The sequence below is a fragment of the Vigna angularis genome, chromosome 5 (genome assembly GCF_016808095.1).
Source record: "Vigna angularis cultivar LongXiaoDou No.4 chromosome 5, ASM1680809v1, whole genome shotgun sequence".
NCBI lineage: Eukaryota > Viridiplantae > Streptophyta > Magnoliopsida > Fabales > Fabaceae > Vigna > Vigna angularis.
The window spans coordinates 8,567,733-8,586,074 of record NC_068974.1 but is presented as its reverse complement, the minus strand read 5'-3'; the positions used below and the strand labels follow the sequence as shown (position 1 = coordinate 8,586,074).

At 40.3% G+C, this 18,342-nt stretch overlaps 1 protein-coding gene across 2 annotated transcripts in view; it reads left to right on the top strand.

The window, feature by feature from the left end:
- LOC108340550 (choline transporter protein 1) overlaps positions 1–17,769 on the top strand; it is a 28,960-nt gene extending 11,191 nt beyond the window's left edge. Inside the window, exons 6-10 of one of the 2 annotated variants that reach the window (XM_017578011.2) lie at positions 38–151; positions 14,231–14,587; positions 15,027–15,287; positions 16,329–16,556; positions 17,386–17,769. In XM_017578011.2, the coding sequence (XP_017433500.2) occupies positions 38–151; positions 14,231–14,587; positions 15,027–15,287; positions 16,329–16,556; positions 17,386–17,577 (1,152 nt within the window). In that variant the 3' untranslated portion in view covers positions 17,578–17,769. The remainder of the gene's footprint in view (positions 1–37; positions 152–14,230; positions 14,588–15,026; positions 15,288–16,328; positions 16,557–17,385) is intronic. The other variant, XM_017578012.2, reaches the window with a different exon arrangement.
- Positions 17,770–18,342: the final 573 nt, after the last annotated feature.

Below are 18,342 nucleotides of genomic sequence, written 5' to 3'. Positions count from 1 at the left end.
TTTTGTTGTAGATTTGATGAAATTCTGTCACTTTTAGGAGCTGACTCATATACGGGCTGTCACTATACTTATGACCTTTATCATGGTTGTTGCCTTTCTTACATCAATTGCTATTGTTCGACGCATCCTTATGGCAACATCTGTCCTGAAGGCAAGCATCACTTTATAATATGGAATTATTTAACTATGATTGAATTGTATGTAAATTTTAGACCTTATGAAGTACCATACACTATGAATATTGTTACTGCCTATGAAGGAGCAGTTGGGGTACATTTATAGACTTGTGCAGGGAAAATAAGAATTCAAAGCTGGTGCTAATTTTGCTTATTTTGCATCTTGCAATGGTAATATTGACGGCTTTATCCAACTATGGATAGGTATTAAATTTGGTAGTAAGTAGTTATATTGGAAAACTACTATATGTACCTATAGCATTAATTACCTAGATATAACATCTGTTGGAGCTTGGCGCCTGAAGGTCTTGTGCCTCTTTCCTGTCATCGAGGTAACTTCGCATCTTCCCCACAAGGCCATTGGATCTCCTTGTCTGATAGGGTTCTTGGTGATAAGAATCCTTGGTTGTCCTCTCTGGTTGGGACGAAAAAAGAACGAACAAACGTACACAACTCACGGAAAAGACAAAACTTCTTTGTTGCTAAGTTACGTACAACAATAACAACCAAGGAAGCAATCCTTGCTCCATAGGATGTAATGTTCCTGTCACACTCTCTCCAAAATCAAAACGTCCCCCTCAAAGACAATTATTTTCCCTTATATACTAGGTACAAAAGCAACTAACAACAAACCAAACAAACTAACACCCTCCCGCTTGACCAGCAACCTTTGTCTACCATCTAACCGTTTATGTCTTATTTTTTTGTCCATTTTTTTCCTCACATAGACCCTTAGGATCCTATCATTACTCGTCTGTCCCTGAACAACCTTGTCCTCAAGGTTAAAGTCTAGGAGTTGGTCCTTCATGGTTGCTTCATCTTCCCATGTAGCTGCCTTAGGTCCTTCTTCCTGCCACTCAATAAGTAACTGAGGCACGGTTTCTCCTTGTATCTCCACTGCCATTCTTATCACTACTTCCTACATCTCATTTGGACTTTAGTTAGCACATTTGTTTACAAAAGTTCTTCCCACTAAGCAATTTCATGATCTCACATGCAAGCCAAGAATGATAGATAAACATTCATTTAGGTATTATGTTACTTCCCTCTTTTATTCCTAACACATTCATTCATTCACCAATTGGAGGGGGAGTGTTCTTAGTTGGATATTAAATGCAGTATTGGAAGTTGTTGGTAGGATATTAAATTACTAGAAGTTGTTAGAAGATTCTAGAGATCTCTTGTAATTATTACTTTAGAGTTTGAGTTCTGTACATATAGAAGTGGATAAACTGTATTGAATCAATTGAATAAAAATCTACTTTCTTTTATATTAATTCTTTCTATCTCTAGTAATATCTCTTTGTTTCCTTCTCTCTCCTTTTCTATAACACCTAATTTCATATTCCTAGCTAATGGATCTAAAGTAGCTTCTCAAGGAATCGGTCAAGTTTTTCATGCTTTAAGCCAAAATTTTGGTCTTTTTGTTTTGCCTTATCCCTTTAGTCTCATTTGTTTAAGTTAATTAAAAAAATCATTAAATTGTTTAGTAACCCCTTGATAGGTTTCTGGGTATGAAACCTATCCAAAACAATCACTCACACACTCACAATCAAGAACTCAAACTGTAAAAAGAATGGGTTTCTGTATTGACTATTCAAACAATGTACACAGATGGCACAAGCCATGGAGCCTAATCCCCCTCCACAAAACAAAAGTTCGTGTCTTTACAAAAGAATACTAAAATCAATCCTGCCCCCTGTGCAGAACCCATACCCTATTTATAAAGTCTTTCTTCCCCTTCCCACTAACTAACTAACTGTCGAACAACTCTTCCCTCCTAACTGCCTTCTCATTTCCTTTTCCTTCTATCCTAAACCCATTATATCTTATCATCCTATATCCTATCATTACACCCTGCTACAGAACAACCTTGTCCTCCAGGTTGGAACCAGGAAGCTTGATCTCATGGCTCCTCTTCATCATCGTGTTATCATATGAAGGGAACCCACTGGCTACTGTCCTCCAATTCAAGTCAGGAGGCTTGGGTGGTGGTCTATATGAGAGAAGTATTGACTCCTTCTGTTCCATTAATAAGAAATGCTCCTTTTCCAAGATTCCCCTAGACCACATGACTGTTCTATACTGTTTTTTGACCTGTGTCCTCTTACACTGTGGAGCACAAGTATTGCAGTTTGCTTCTGAAACTGTTTGCACTGCTTCCATTCCTAAAGTTTCTTTCCTACCATCTTTACCTTTCACCAGTGTGAGTAATATAAGATGGCTAGTTAATAAAGATTCTGCAAGAAACCTGGAAATTCCTTTGTGGCTGTTACTAGAAGCTAGATCTGCAGGTGTTATAACCTCCGTAATTTCAAGAAATGGATTTGTAACAGCCCTAGTGGATGCACCCATGGACACCTAGACCACAGCTAGGTCACTCCCTGACATCATTGTTTTAACCCCAGACCTCAACAATTCTTCCCCTTTCTTCACTGTTTTGACATACCCACCACAACCTACCTCTCTATCTTCACTAAAAAGCTTTGCAACTTTACTTGGAGAAGCAAGAGTTACAACCTTCCCATCATGGTCTTCACCTGATGTATTTTCCCTACCAACATTTGTCACATTATTCACCCTTACAACAACAACTTCTGCCACTTTCTTAGCCACTGCCGCACCAATGTCTCCATCACAGTCTTCGTCATTGTCTTCTTCACATATATTTTCTTCTCTCTACTCTTGCCCTCTAATTCTTGCAAAGCAATCAACACTCAAAACAGCAGTTTCTGACCCTCTACTCCCTGATGTGATGGTAAAAACATCCCCCTCAGTATTGGACAACCCCTTCCTCTACGCTATTATCCGTTTCTCCTCCATCTAAAAGTTTCTTGGCTTTCTTGATGTCTAGCATACTATCTTGCACAACATCCTTACCTGTTTCTCCCTCTTTCTTTCCTTTCCTATTAGATTTCATACTTCTTTCTGTGATTCTTGGATTTTTTCAGCATTTCTTTTATTTCTTGGATATTTCTTCTCCATTCTGCTAGCTCCCTTTTCTGTTCTGCTAGCTCCCTTTTCTGTTCGCTGCCCACCTCTTCACAGACTCCATCCTTCCCTCCAGGGAATTTATTCTTCCATCCATCCTTTTCTCCAAAGCCTTCATTCTTCCTTTCATCACGCTTCTCTCCCAATGATCCAACACTCCTCTCCTAAGGATATCCGACAGGTCAGACCAATTGATAGGTTTCTGGGTATGAAACCTATCCAAAACAATCACTCACACACTCACAATCAAGAACTCAAACTGTAAAAAGAATGGGTTTCTGTATTGACTATTCAAACAATGTACACAGATGGCAAAAGCCAGGGAGCCTAATCCCGCTCCACAGGACAAAAGTTCCTGTCTTTACAAAAGAATACTAAAATCAATCTTGGCCCCTGTGCAGAATCCACACCCTATTTATAAAGTCTTTCTTCCCCTTCCCACTAACTAACTAACTGTCAAACAACTCTTCCCTCCTAACTGCCCTCTCATTTCCTCTTCCTTCTATCCTAAACGCATTATATCCTATCACCCTATATCCTATCACCCCTTGATACCAACTCTTTTATTATACAAGAATGTGGTAGCGTCGGATGATTGCAGAAAGATATACTTAAGATTAATAGGGGACAAAATATATTTTTGAGGGCTTGAAACACCACTCTTGTGATCTCATATTTATAATGATAGAAATTTAATAAAATGATAAAATGAAAGATCAAAAGGCTGAACTAGAAATCTATGTATAGAACTAGGTACAAGTCATAGGTACAATAGTAGTAGTTCCCAAAACAATTACTTTCTATGAAGTTTTAATACTTATTTAACACCCCTCTCAAGCTAGAGCATACAAATTATATGTAACAAGCTTGGAACAGATAAACCCAATCTGAGATTCTTTTAAGACTTGGTTAACACATCTGCAAATTGATCATTTGATTCAACAAACTTAGTGAGATCGCTGCGGGAAAGGAGCATATCTCTCCTCTGTGAGCTTTCCATTTTATTCTATGGCATATTGTAGTTCACCTACCATTTAGTTGGTGTGTTTTCTGTATTTTCTTCTCTTTTCTCTAGTTTTCATGAAAGGAACCTATCAATAACCTTCAATCATATGATTGTGTATAGTACTGTACTCTAAGTATGTTGTTACTGGCTACAGAGGAGCAGTTGGGGTACATTTTCATATCTGTGTGGGAAAAATAAGACTTGTTGTAATTTGAGATAATATCTTTATAATCTTCCTAATTAGAGGAAATATATATATTATTTTATTTTACTTTCCTAGTGTTAGATGTTAAGTTGTGTGTTTATGTTAATTGGGCTTAGCCCATTCTGTATTTAGGGTTTAACCCTTATCTTACATTATAAATAAATTATCCTATGTGTATGCTAAACATAAGGGAGATTTCTCCTAATCTTCTCTACTATTTCATATGGTATCTAGAGCTTAGGTTTTGTTCCAGCCAGTTCCACAGTCTCCAGTACCCATCGCCGGAGTTCCAGAATCGATCGACGACCACACCATCGGAATCGTCTCGGCCGAGCGACCACCGTGGTACAAAGATCGCGGCGAACGGACCACCCACGCGCCTCCACGCGCCGCCGCAAAGGTCACCAGATCCGTCGCTTCCCGCCGCGCGTGCCGGCGTGTCGCTGGCGAGATCCGTCGCCGACCAGGACCGTCGTGCTCGCCTCCTTGTCCTCTTTCTAGATCTGTTGTTGTTGCGTCAATCGGAGCACTTTGGATTTTTTTAGGGTTTCTCCCACTCCATGGCTGTCCAACTTGATGATCGGAGTCGGTCTCGCCAGCCAGGTAAAGGACGTCCAAAATGTGACCACTGTGGCAAGCTAGGCCACAAAATTGATAGATGTTATGCGCTTCATGGACGTCCTCCTCGACCTATAGCAATGGCTAATTCTGATCCACCTCCCCGATCACCGTTTGCAGACCATCCTACTTCATCAAATACCATAAATAACCCTGTACTCTTTCAGGAATTTCTCAGATGGTATGAGGACCGTCAGCACTCTAGTTCCACTACATCTGCTTCTGTTATACGCACAGGTACTCCTTTTGTTGGTCTGACTCACTCCCTCGGATCTTGGGTCCTTGACTCAGGCGCCACCGATCATATCACTGGTAACAAGTCCTTGTTTTCTTCCTTGTCATGTCCAGATAATTTACCCTCGGTAACGATGGCTGATGGGTCTAGAGTCTCATCTCATGGTATTGGTACTCTTCATATTTTTCCGTCCATATCCATTGATAATGTACTTTATGTCCCTGGGTCTCCTTTTAACTTATTATCCATAAGTCGTCTAACTCGTTCCCTTAATTGTGTTATTTCATTTACCAAAGATTCTGTTTGGTTGTAGGACCGGAGTTCGAAACACATGATTGGCACAGGATGTGAGTCTCATGGCCTATATCATCTCAGCCCTTCTCCACATGCTGGCGTAATCATGGAGTCACCACCCCTTCTTCATGCTCAGTTAGGTCATCCCAGTCTTGCCAAACTGCAGCAACTTGTTCCGAGTCTGTCGAAATTATCAAGTTTGTCGTGTGAGTTTTGCCAGTTAGGTAAACATACTCGTAGTTCCTTTCCTCGTAGTGTTTCACAACGAGCGTCATCCCCCTTTTCATTGGTTCATTCTGATATTTGGGGACCTAGTCGTGTTAAGTCAACTTTAGGATTTCAGTATTTTGTTACCTTTATTGATGACTATTCCGGATGTACTTGGTTGTTTCTCATGAAGAATCGTTCTGAGTTGTTTTCTATTTTTCAATCTTTTTTCAATGAAATAAAAACTCAGTTTGGAGTTTCTATTTGCACTTTACGCAGTGATAATGGCCGTGAATACCTTTCTCAACCGTTTAAACATTTCATGGCTTCTCATGGCATTCTTCACCAAACCTCATGTGCCTATACCCCTCAACAAAATGGGGTGGCTGAGCGCAAGAATAGACACCTTATTGAAACAACTCGTACCCTTCTCATTCATGGTCAAGTACCCTCACGTTTTTGGGGTGATGCTGTTCTCACGGCATGTTATCTTATCAACCGCATGCCATCTTCCGTCCTAGATAACAAAATCCCTCATTCTATCTTATTTCCTCAAGACCCTCTACATCCATTACCTCTTAGAGTTTTTGGGTCTACATGTTTTGTTCATGATTTTAGTCCTGGTCTTGATAAGTTATCTCCTAGGTTTCACAAATGTGTCTTCTTAGGATTTCCACGGTCACAAAAGGGCTATAAGTGTTTTTCCCCTTCCCTCAATCGTCATTTTATCTCTACTGATGTCACTTTTGATGAATCTTCTTTTTACTTTACACATCTATCTTCTAGTTCTGTACCTCTCCCTGTTACTGTTGATATTCCTCTTATCTGTGATCCTTCTGGTGATGCTCCACCCATTTTGTCTCCTCCTTCTTTAGACTCTCATTCACCACAGGATCGTCCTTCACCACCACCCCTTCAGGTTTATAGTCGCCGCAATTGTCTCCCTCATGACTCACTTCCAGTGCCGCCTCCTGTGTCTCCTCCGGCTCCAGCAAATGAGTATGACTTGCCTATTGCCCTCCGTAAGGTATATGCTCTACCCGTAACCCTTCCCCCCATTATACTGTTCTTAGTTACCACAGATTATCTCCATCTTTTTACACTTGTCTCTCATCCATTTCTTCTGTGTCAATTCCTAAATCTGTGGGTGATGCCTTAACTCATCCTGGCTGGCGTCAAGCTATGCTGGATGAATTAAGTGCTTTACAAAAAAGTGGAACTTGGGAGCTTGTCCAATTACCATCTGGAAAGTCTGTTGTTGGTTGCAGGTGGGTGTATGCTATCAAGGTTGGCCCTGATGGCACAATTGATCGTCTGAAAGCTCGACTGGTTGACAAAGGCTACACACAGATTTTTGGTTTGGATTATGGTGATACTTTTTCTCCAATGGCAAAAATGACCTCTGTTCGCCTATTCATTGCCATGGCCGCTCTTCGACAATGACCTCTTTACCAACTTGATGTCAAAAATGCTTTCCTAAATGGTGATTTGCATGAAGAAATTTATATGGAGCAACCGCCTGGCTTTGTTGCTCAAGGGAGTCATCTAGATTTGTATGTCGTATTCACAAATCCTTATATGGCCTAAAATAGTCTCCTCGGGCTTGGTTTGGTAAATTCAGTTGTGTTGTTCAACAATTTGGTATGTCTCGCAGTGAAGCGGATCATTCAGTGTTCTATCGCCACTCAAGTGCTGCATGTATTTACTTAATAGTGTATGTCGATGATATTGTTCTCACAGGAAGTGACTATCTCGGCATCTCTCAGATGAAACAACACCTTTGTCACCATTTTCAAACCAAAGATTTTGTCAAACTCCGGTACTTTTTGGGTATTGAAGTAGCACAATCCAATGATGGTATTGTCATATCTCAGAGGAAGTATGCGTTAGACATCTTGGAGGAAACAAGGTTAATGAACTGTAAATCTGTTGAGACACTTATGGACCCTAACATCAAACTCCTACCAAATCAGGGGGAGCCTTTCTCAGATCCTGAACGGTACAGAAGATTAGTTGGTAAATTAAACTATCTTACTGTTACGCGTCCTGACATTTCCTTCGCAGTTAGTGTGGTGAGTCAATTTCTAAACTCCCCATGTGAAGACCATTGGGATGCAGTTGTTCGCATACTGAAGTATATTAAAGGATCACCTGGAAAAGGTTTGCTATATGGCCATAACAACGATACAAAAATCGTTTGCTATTCAGATGCTGATTGGGCTGGTTCCCCTTCTGATAGGAGGTCTACTTCTGGATATTGTGTCTCTATTGGTGACAACCTGATATCTTGGAAAAGTAAGAAGCAAAGTGTTGTGGCAAGGTCCAGCGCAGAAGCAGAATATAGAGCTATGGCATCTGCTACTTGCGAGCTTGTGTGGCTTAAACAATTACTTAGTGAATTGAAATTTGGAGATGTCACTCACATGACACTTATATGTGATAATCAAGCTGCTCTTCATATTAGCTCTAACCCTGTCTTCCATGAGAGAACCAAGCACATTGAAGTTGATTGTCATTTTATTAGAGAAAAAATCATATCCGGAGATATCAAGACTGAGTTCGTTAACTCAAGCAACTAGTTGGCAGACATATTCACCAAGTCCTTACGAGGACCTAGAATTGACTATCTTTGTAACAAGCTTGGAACATATGATTTATATGCTCCAGCTAAAGGGAGAGTGTTAGATGTTAAGTTGTGTGTTTATGTTAATTGGGCTTAGCCCATGTTTAACCCTTATCTTACATTATAAATAAACTACCTTATGTGTATGCTAAACATAAGGGAGATTTCTCCTAATCTTCTCTACTATTTCATATCTAGTTTCCCTATTTCCCTTTATTTTACTTTTCTAGTTTCCCTATTTCCCTTTTTAGGAGAATTAGATTAGGTTTAATAGCCTATTTTGTCCCCGGTTTTGTTGAATAATGTCAATTCAGTCCCTCGTTTTAAAAATGTTTGAAAGTGATCCTAAATTATTAAATTTTGCGTCAAAATCGTCCCTTTCGTTAAATAGAACCAAACAGAGTTAAGACATTGATGATCTGGCACATTGCAGTGGTAACTTGTTAATTTAAAGTTGTATGTGTGATGACGTGTTACGTAGTTAGACGTTGACGTGTAGGGTTTTTTTGATTGGGAAAAATTGATTTAGGGCACGGCGACGTGATCCTCTTTCTCCTCCAAAACTACCCCCAATTCGTCGTGGCATTCTTGGGCTCCTCCTTCTGTGGCGCCACTGTCACCACCGCCCCTAGTTGAAGTGCTTTTAAAGTTGGATTTTGTGGAGAATGTTGATTTTGTAGTACCCCATTGACCCTCTCAGGGTGATGATGGGAATCCTCGTCTTGGGGTACCCTTGTTGTTTTGGTAACCCCAAAGTGACCGAAAATCTCTCTGCCCTAATCCCAAAGGTTCAACACCACGTAAGTCCCAATCCCACCGATCAGCTCATACGCAATCGAATTCATCAACGATATCAGAATGAGCGTCACGAACGCTGGTATCGCCTCCCTCATGTCCTCCCAATCAATCTCCACCACCGATCTCATCATCAACACCCCCACAAGAATCAGCGGCGGCCCCACCGCCCACGCTAGAATTGACGCCAGCAGCGACGTGAAGAAGAATGCCAGGAAGAAATACGCAGCCACCGTAAGCGCTGTAATTCCCATCCTCCCGCCCTCTCGAATCCCAGTCGACGACTCGATAAACGTCGTGAAGGGGGAGGTATCGAGCAAGGACCCCACAACGATGGAAGTGGCGTCGGACATGAACGCGAAGTAATGTCCCTCGAACCCGCCCTTTTCGTCGGTGAAGCCGACGAAGTGCGCCATGGAGTACAACATTCCGATGGTGTTAAGAATGTCGACGTCCAAGAACGTCACCACAGCCTCCCAGAAATACCCTTAGCCTATCCTCCTAGAAATCAGATGCATATACATTCTTCTGGGCCACAACATAATCAACAGAGGCAGCAACATCTACTGAGAACCCAATGCCAGGGCCACAACAAACATCTTGAAAATCCACACACATAGGATTGGAACCCTCTAGAATCCCTGGAAAGTCTTGTTCTTGTCGTCACTGGTGGTTCTCTTGTGCTTCTTCTTTCTTGGTTTCTTCCCTTGCCAATCGGTGGAGGAGCGAATCACTGCCAGCACCGACACCTGCTGTGACGCGCCGGCGGTGCACCCTAACCCTCTGAAGGTTGCTGCAGAAAAGTTGGTTTTTTTCTTGCTTTGGGTAGTGGCATTGATGGTGGGGCTGTCATTATTGGAGGAGGGAGTATTGTTGGAGAAAGTGGAAAGGAGCAAGGAGGATATGGTGGACTTGCCCCTAGTTGATTGGATTATGGAAGGGATTTGAGAGTTTGGATCTGTTTCTGGAATGGGGTGGTGGTGTTGATGGTTGAATTGGTTTCTGGGTCTTCTCCACGTCACCACGCATACAACTTTTAATTGACACGTTACCACTGCATTGTGCCAGATCATCAATGCCTTAACTCTGTTTGGTTCTATTTAACGGAAGGGACGATTTTGACGCAAAGTTTAATAACTGAGTACCACTTTCAAACACTTTTAAACCGAGGGACTAAATTGACATTATTCAGCAAAAGTGGGGACAAAATAGGCTATTAAACCATTAGATTATTACAAATAGAAAGTATTAGAATATATTTTTCATGATTGAGAATAATAAATCAGTCTTATTTTCCACATGGTATCAGAGCTTGTCTGATTCGCTTCCGCTGTCTTTGTTGTCTGCCTAAAAGTTTCTTCTTTAACATATGTTTTTAATGGGCTCCAATTGCCCTAGTCAAGTTCTGCCTTAGAATTCTGGCCTTTCTCCAATATTACCAAATACATTTGTTTTTTTTTTCTGATAACAGCTACACAAAGTCGTGTTGTGCTTCCATAATCTGGCCTAGCTATAAGCTATACTTCCAGTTAAAATCTGACCTAGCTATAAGCTATACTTCCAGAGTTTAATCTGACCTAGCTATATGCTATACTTCCAGAATTTATCTCAGAATAGGTATTTTAAGTGATGCCCAATCTTTTTTGGCATTCTCATTGGCTGCCAATCAAAGACCGAAAGTCTCTTCTTCAGGGAACCATGAAAGGCCATTGCCTTCACTGATAATTACGCTGTGCACCACTGCCGTCCTCCATTAGCCTTCGGCCATCGTCCGCCGCCGGCCACCGTCACAGTTTCAACCGGTGACCAGCGGATCTTGATCGTCTCCTCTCAACGCGCCTCCATGCGCCGCCTTTCTTCAGCTGGTCTCGGGTGCGTGTTTGTCACGCGCCGTCGTCCTGGTGTCGGAATCACACCGCGCCGTTGCCGGTCGTCTCGCCGGACCTTCATCTCTCTGTTCTAATCCTCCAGAGCAACCATTGCTGCCATCTTCATTCTCTTCACAGCATCTTCGTCTTCTCGGCCGCACGCTTCCGCATCGTCGGTCCTCCATCTCGTTACTGCGTTTTAGTTTCTGCCCCCACCAATGGGTTTCGCCTCACGTCTCATGACCAGGGAGACCTCTTTCGATGCCTAGTCCGCTTTCGACGCCACTGCGTCACTTCTTTCTTCTCCATTGCGAAGGGCTCTCTGCCTCCACCAATGGGTTTCGCCTCGCGCCGTACTGTGTTGCTGTTCTTGCCTTTTCTTCCCTTTCTTGTGTGGCACTGATTGTTGCTTCTTGCCGTCGTCTCCGCTGCTTTGATGCCGCTGATGCCACAGTCGGCGCCGGCACAGCCAACTGCCGCTACAATCAGTCGCTGCCGCCACAGACAGGAGTCTCGCCGCTTTGCGAGCTACTGTCAATCTCTCTACAACCCTTGAACAATCTTTTGATTTTTGGGTGTTCCACCTCTAATCCAACTTGGGGGAGTTGGAATCCATGCACGCTCCTTCTTGGGACCAAGCGAGTACTTTACCCTTCCTTGGTGCTCAGTTGATTTAACTTGTGAGCCATTGACCTGTCTCCACCATTCTCTCGACGCCACTGCATCACATTTCTTCTTGGGTTCAAGTTTAGTATATCCTTCTTGTGTGATACAAAGCTAAGCATTTAGGAGTAGTCCAACAGAGAACTTTGGACCTCCACCCTGTCTTTGGCCTTTTGATGCCATCATAAGTCTCACCAGTTCTTCCACCTTCACGTTCTGTGATTGACGTGCATATGCCGTTCAGTCATGAGGGAAAGAAAACTTTCAGCCGTCGCAGGGTAGTTAGTCCCTGAAGGTTTGTTGTTGTTTCAGCCATTGTATGGTGTTCTTCCACCTTCACGTTCTGTCATTGACGTTCATATGCCGTTCAGTCGTGAGGGGAAGAAAAGTTTCAGCCACCGCAGGGTAGTTAGTCCCTGAAGGTTTGTTGCTATTTCAGCCGCTGTAAGGTGGTTAAGTCCCTATAGGTTTGTTGTTGTTAGCCACTGCAGACAGTTCAGTTCCTGCAGGTTTGTTGCTGTTCAGGGCAGTTAAGTCCCTAAAGGTTCGTTGTTGTTAGGGCAGTTAAGTCCCTTAAGGTTTGTTGTTGTTCAGGGTGGTTAAAGTCCCTACAGGTTTGTGGCTATTAGCCTTTTAGTGCCGCTGCAGGGTAGTGTAATCCCTGTAGGTCTGTTGTTGTTTAGGGCAGTTAAGTCCCTGAAGGTTTGTTGTTGTTTAGGGTAGTTAAGTCCCTACAGGTTTGTGGTTGTTAGCCTTTGAAGGCCTCCCATATGTTACTCATGGAAATCATGTTCTTGAAGTTTTGTTGTTTGCCACTATTGATGGCAATCCAGTCCCTGCAGTTTGTTGCTGTTCGCTGCTGCAAGTCATCATCCATTTGATGGAAATCTCCCTTGTCCATTGCTGTCCAAGTTGAAGTTTCATGGTGCTAGTTCGCCCTCGTCCATTGCTGTCCAATTTGATTTATTGACGTTCTCTATAATTGAGTTTGACTATTCCAAGCTTGGTTCATACAATCTTGTATGATCCAGCTTGAGGGGGAGTGTTGTAATTTGAGATAATATCTTTAGAATCTTTCCATATGTTACTCATGGAAATCATGTTCTTGAAGTTTTGTTGTTGTTTGCCACTATTGATGGCAATCCAGTCCCTGCAGTTTGTTGTTGTTTGCTGCTGCAAGTCATCATCCATTTGATGGAAATCTCCCTCCTCCATTGTTGTCCAAGTTGAAGTTTCATGGTGCTAGTTCGCCCTCGTCCATTGCTGTCCAATTTGATTTATTGACGTTCTCTATAATTGAGTTTGACAATTCCAAGCTTGGTTCATACAATCTTGTATGATCCAGCTTGAGGGGGAGTGTTGTAATTTGAGATAATATCTTTAGAATCTTCCCATATGTTACTCATGGAAATCATGTTCTTGAAGTTTTGTTGTTGTTTGCCACTATTGATGGCAATCCAGTCCCTGTAGTTTGTTGCTGTTTGCTGCTGCAAGTCATCATCCATTTGATGGAAATCTCCCTCGTCCATTGCTGTCCAAGTTGAAGTTTCATGGTGCTAGTTCGCCCTCGTCCATTGCTGTCCAATTTGATTTATTGACGTTCTCTATAATTGAGTTTGACTATTCCAAGCTTGGTTCATACAATCTTGTATGATCCAGCTTGAGGGGGAGTTTTGTAATTTGAGATAATATCTTTAGAATCTTCCCATATGTTACTCATGGAAATCATGTTCTTGAAGTTTTGTTGTTGTTTGCCACTATTGATGGCAATCCAGTCCCTGTAGTTTGTTGCTGTTTGCTGCTGCAAGTCATCATCCATTTGATGGAAATCTCCCTCGTCCATTGCTGTCCAAGTTGAAGTTTCATGGTGCTAGTTCGCCCTCGTCCATTGCTGTCCAATTTGATTTATTGACGTTCTCTATAATTGAGTTTGACTATTCCAAGCTTGGTTCATACAATCTTGTATGATCCAGCTTGAGGGGGAGTTTTGTAATTTGAGATAATATCTTTAGAATCTTCCTAAGTAAAGGAAATAGATATATAATCTTTATTTTATTTTACTTTCCTAGTTTTCCTATTTCCCTTTTTAGGAGAATTAGATTACTACACATAGAAAGTATCAGAATGTATTTTTCATGATTGAAAATAATAAATCAGTCTTATTTTCCACAAGACTTCAAAGCCGGTGCTAATTTGGCCGATTTTGTATTACAGCTTTATCCAACTATGGCCATATATATTTAACCTATCATTCCTCTTATTTAACAATGAATAAATCCTGCAACTTTTACCCTCCTCTCTGATAATTGTACTTTTCACAAACCAAAACACATTCTTGTGTAGATATACTACACATCTCATCCTCTGTGATTGATCTCTGCCCACTTCACTCACACACTTTTGTGACTTTTACTCCCATATGATGTGTAATGTTGGTGCATCCTGTTGTCACAATGCGTAGGCTAGAAACCAGTAAGCCTGAAATTATAATGCTTAATTATTTCCTTTACAGAGTCAATCAATTATTTTGATTTAGTGCTTGTTCACAGGTTGCTGCAAAAGTGATAGGAGAAGTTCAAGCACTCATTATTTTCCCACTCATACCATACAGTATACTTGTTGTGTTTTACATGTTCTGGGTATCAGCTTCTCTTCATATGTTCAGCTCTGGCCAGGTTGTTCAGAATAATTGCAACTCTAACTGCTGCACATATGATCTTATTGCAAAACGGGTAAACTGTGATCATTGTTGTGGTTATAGCATTCATTACACACCACATATTGGAGTTGCCATCCTTTTCCACCTATTTGGATGTTATTGGGCTACACAATTTTTCATAGCTTTCTCCTCGACAGTGATTGCTGGGTCTGTTGCCTCTTATTACTGGGCCCATGGTGAAACATCTGTAAGTTGTATTCCTCATCCATAATGCATAATGCAATTTATAGAATTCAGTGATTTTTTTCATGCAGTCAATAAAGAACTATTTAATTATATTGAATGAATTATGGTCTCGGCCTAGGTATGGTCACAATTAATTGTTTTAGTTCAGAATTGGTTCGTGATCAGTATAAGTTGTAGCGTGATGAATTATTCAAACGTGACTCATTTTATCAAATAAAACAATATTATGGTGCAGGATTGTGTTTAACTAGTTGTATCAAATGTCAAGAACTCAAGGTGGATTCACAGCTTTGTAAAAGCCTAATTCAGACCTAACTTGCAAACGTTTGTGGTTTCTTGGTTTATGTATATGAATGAGATCATCTAATAAGTATTTTAGTTTTCACATACAAAGTTCTTTTATCTACGCTGCTAAATATGATTCACATTTCACAATGCAGCCAGAAATTCCTTTTCTTTCTGTCTTATCCTCTATGACGCGGCTTATGCGATATAATCTTGGGTCTGTGGCTCTTGGCTCTCTGATTGTATCATTTGTAGAATCTATACGCTTTCTGCTTGAAGCTATTCGTCGCAAGCTAAAAGGCTCAAGTGATGGGTGCAACAGTTGCATAGGCAAGGCTGCATACCGAACTTCACAATGTTTTCTCAAGTGTATTGAATGGACCATCAAATCAGTAAATCGAAATGCTTACATCCTGGTAAATTTTGTTAATCTACGGTAAAGAAGATCTTTTATTCATTCATTATGATGGCATTTGTTTTGTTATTGTGGTGCAATACATTAATTGAGAATGGGGATATAGTATAGTAATGGAAACTTGATGAAGATGATTCAAGGAGTGTTGCTTCAATCGGTGGAAGATTGATGTAAGAGAGGATTGAAAAAAGCAAAGTTGAGGAGGATGAGTGTTCTTGAGAGAGGTTCAACCAACTCTCAAGGAAGAGGCTAGGAGAGCCGGATTTAGGAGACTATCCTAAAGAACTCAAGAACAAGTTTGAGATGCAATTTTGGCATCAATTCAATACTCATTCCAAGTTGAGGTCGTCTATAGATTGCTAGGTCCGGCTTTCTGAGCGGAAAAGAGGGGGAAAATTCAAATTTGAATTCCCCCATGTGATCCTAAAAATCTAGCACCATGAGTGATTCAAGTGACACTTGTCTACTCATGTTTTCAACACTTGCATACATGTGCAAATTGTGTAAGCTAGGTGTGTTTCTCCATGTGTGACCAGCCTAGGGTTTCTATTAAACTCAAACAAGTTCAATTGAAACCCTAGCAAGACAAGCCTGTGTATTCCTACTCCATACAATTTATTACACACTATGGTTGGCCCATGATGAGAGTAACTTGGGCCTACTGAGATCAGTGGAGGCCTCGCCTTCTTGTATCTTTCAAGCCATAGTTCAAGTTGTTGATCCCTTGGCTTGGGATCTTCCATGAAAAATGCAAGTGGAAGCTGATTCACTTGTACTTGTTGTATTGTGATTTAAGTGTTCCTTAGAGACTGAATTTCGTTTCCCTTGGTTGTTTTTTTGTAAGGTGTGCATCATAGAAAGCAAAACATGTTGTAGAGGTATTCTTGTAGGTTGCATCGAGAAAATGCTATTGTAGTTCTGTCAAAGAGGTAAAACGTGATGATAAAAGTGTCTTGCATATCTCTATAATTGGCAAAAGTTTCTACAGACTTTATTACCTTTATTTACTTGGCTTTTAAAAGTGTCTTTTTGGCACCGGCAGATTGCTATAACAGGCAAAAGTTTCTTTACTGCTTCTTCTATTGCGGCAGACCTGATAATGAATAATATTCTGAAGATTGGTCGTCTTAATGTGATCGGAGATGTCATTTTGTTCCTTGGAAAACTGTGTGTCAGCCTCTCATGTGCTTTGTTTGCGTTCCTCATGTTAGACACTCACAAATACAGATCTTCTCATAACAAGACCTCGTCTCCACTCTTTCCTGTCGTGGTATGTTTTCTATGTTCTAGGGTCATTAATACGCAATTCAATAGTTACTCATAAAATTCTTCTTTATTCTTAACAAGGGAAAGTTTTTCAAATTCTCTATTTTCTATTATTAAACTTGATAGCTCTTTGTGCCAATAAAATTGTCTGTTATTACATACAATTTTCATATATATATATATATATATTTGTGTGTATATATATATATATATGTATATATATATATTTATATTTCAAAATCATTATGTTAAATAACTGTGTTGCAGCCTACTGCTATTTACGGAATTTGTATATATCTCGGGATTATACATGAATCAATGCCTATGCAGCTGCACCACTAATTGTACCATACGATACGCATTACACTCAGATGCTCATGTTCCAAAGCAAATTTATGAGAAGCAATCAATTGTTGCTTTTACTTGATTGTCTACTTGCTGGATTGAGAACCGAAAAAACAAAAACACTGTATGAGTGACTAACTCCTGCATTCGACGTTGCAGATAAATTTCTCCATAAATCTTTTAAGAAAAGAAGATTGAATTAAGTTTTTCAATAATCTAAAATTTGTTTATGTATAAATTAGTTTATAGTTTTTTTTTTTCATATTTACTCAACAAACTTATTTATGATTCATGCATAAGCTAATTTAGCTTATAGAAAAATTTATTTAATTTTTTATTTCTTATTTTCTTCTCGTGTAAGTATCTGTAGACAAGTTTATCCAAAGTGACTAAATTCTATAAAGAGACCAAGAGATGGGAAATATTTGCCAAAATAAAGTCTACCAGTTCACCATCAAATGTGAATTTTGAAGAATTGTGTAATGCAGGTTTGCTGGGCTCTTGGATACATTGTTGCAACCCTTTTCTTTGCAGTTGTGGAGATGTCAATTGATACCATAGTCCTCTCATTCTGCCAGGATTCTGAAGAGCACCAAGGGACAGCCCAGTATGCGCCTCCCCTTCTCATTGAGACTCTCACTGACCAGAATGAAATGCAGAGACTCACCCAAGGACCCTAAAGAAACACCATGTCCATGTGTAATTTTGCAAGCGTAGTTCTGTTCCATCACTTGTATATATTCTTAATTACAATGGTGGACTTAGATGGAATTGACAAGGTTGCTTTTGACAAATGGGTTATTATCCTTCTTTCCCATAGTTATAATATTTTCTCTAGAGTGCATCATTTAATAAATTACGGAATTTTATTAGTCTGGCTTATAATACAATCAGATTAATTAGGATTTATTATTAATATAACTTTTAAGGTAATTATTGTGAAAATGTTTTTATGAAAATGTGGAGTGTTGTTGAATCAATGCTTAGAAGGTAAAAGATTCATATGTTGAGTTTGGAGTTAGAGGAGATAGTTTCAAGATTGGTGAAGTTGTTACTATATATTATGTAGTACGTGTTTGTAAGAGTTTGAAGCTCGGTGATTAGTACTTGATCTCCTTCTTAAGCTAGGTAGTTCCGGTGATTAGTATTTGATCTCCTTCTTAAGCTAGGTAGTTCCAAACATGAAGAGAAGTTATGGTGTCATACGAGAATTGCTCTAAATACTCCAATCATTTGGCATGTTAGCTCTTTATCGTAAGTGAGATAGTTACAGAGGCATCATAAAGATTTTCACTCAAGTAAGCAATTGGATGTCCTTCTTGCAACAAAACCAGACCAATGCTCACCCTTGAGACATCACATTCTAGCTCAAAAGGTTTGGAAATTTTTGACAAAGCTAGAATTGGTGCCTTGGTGAGTTTCTCTTTAAGGAAATCAAAGGCTTT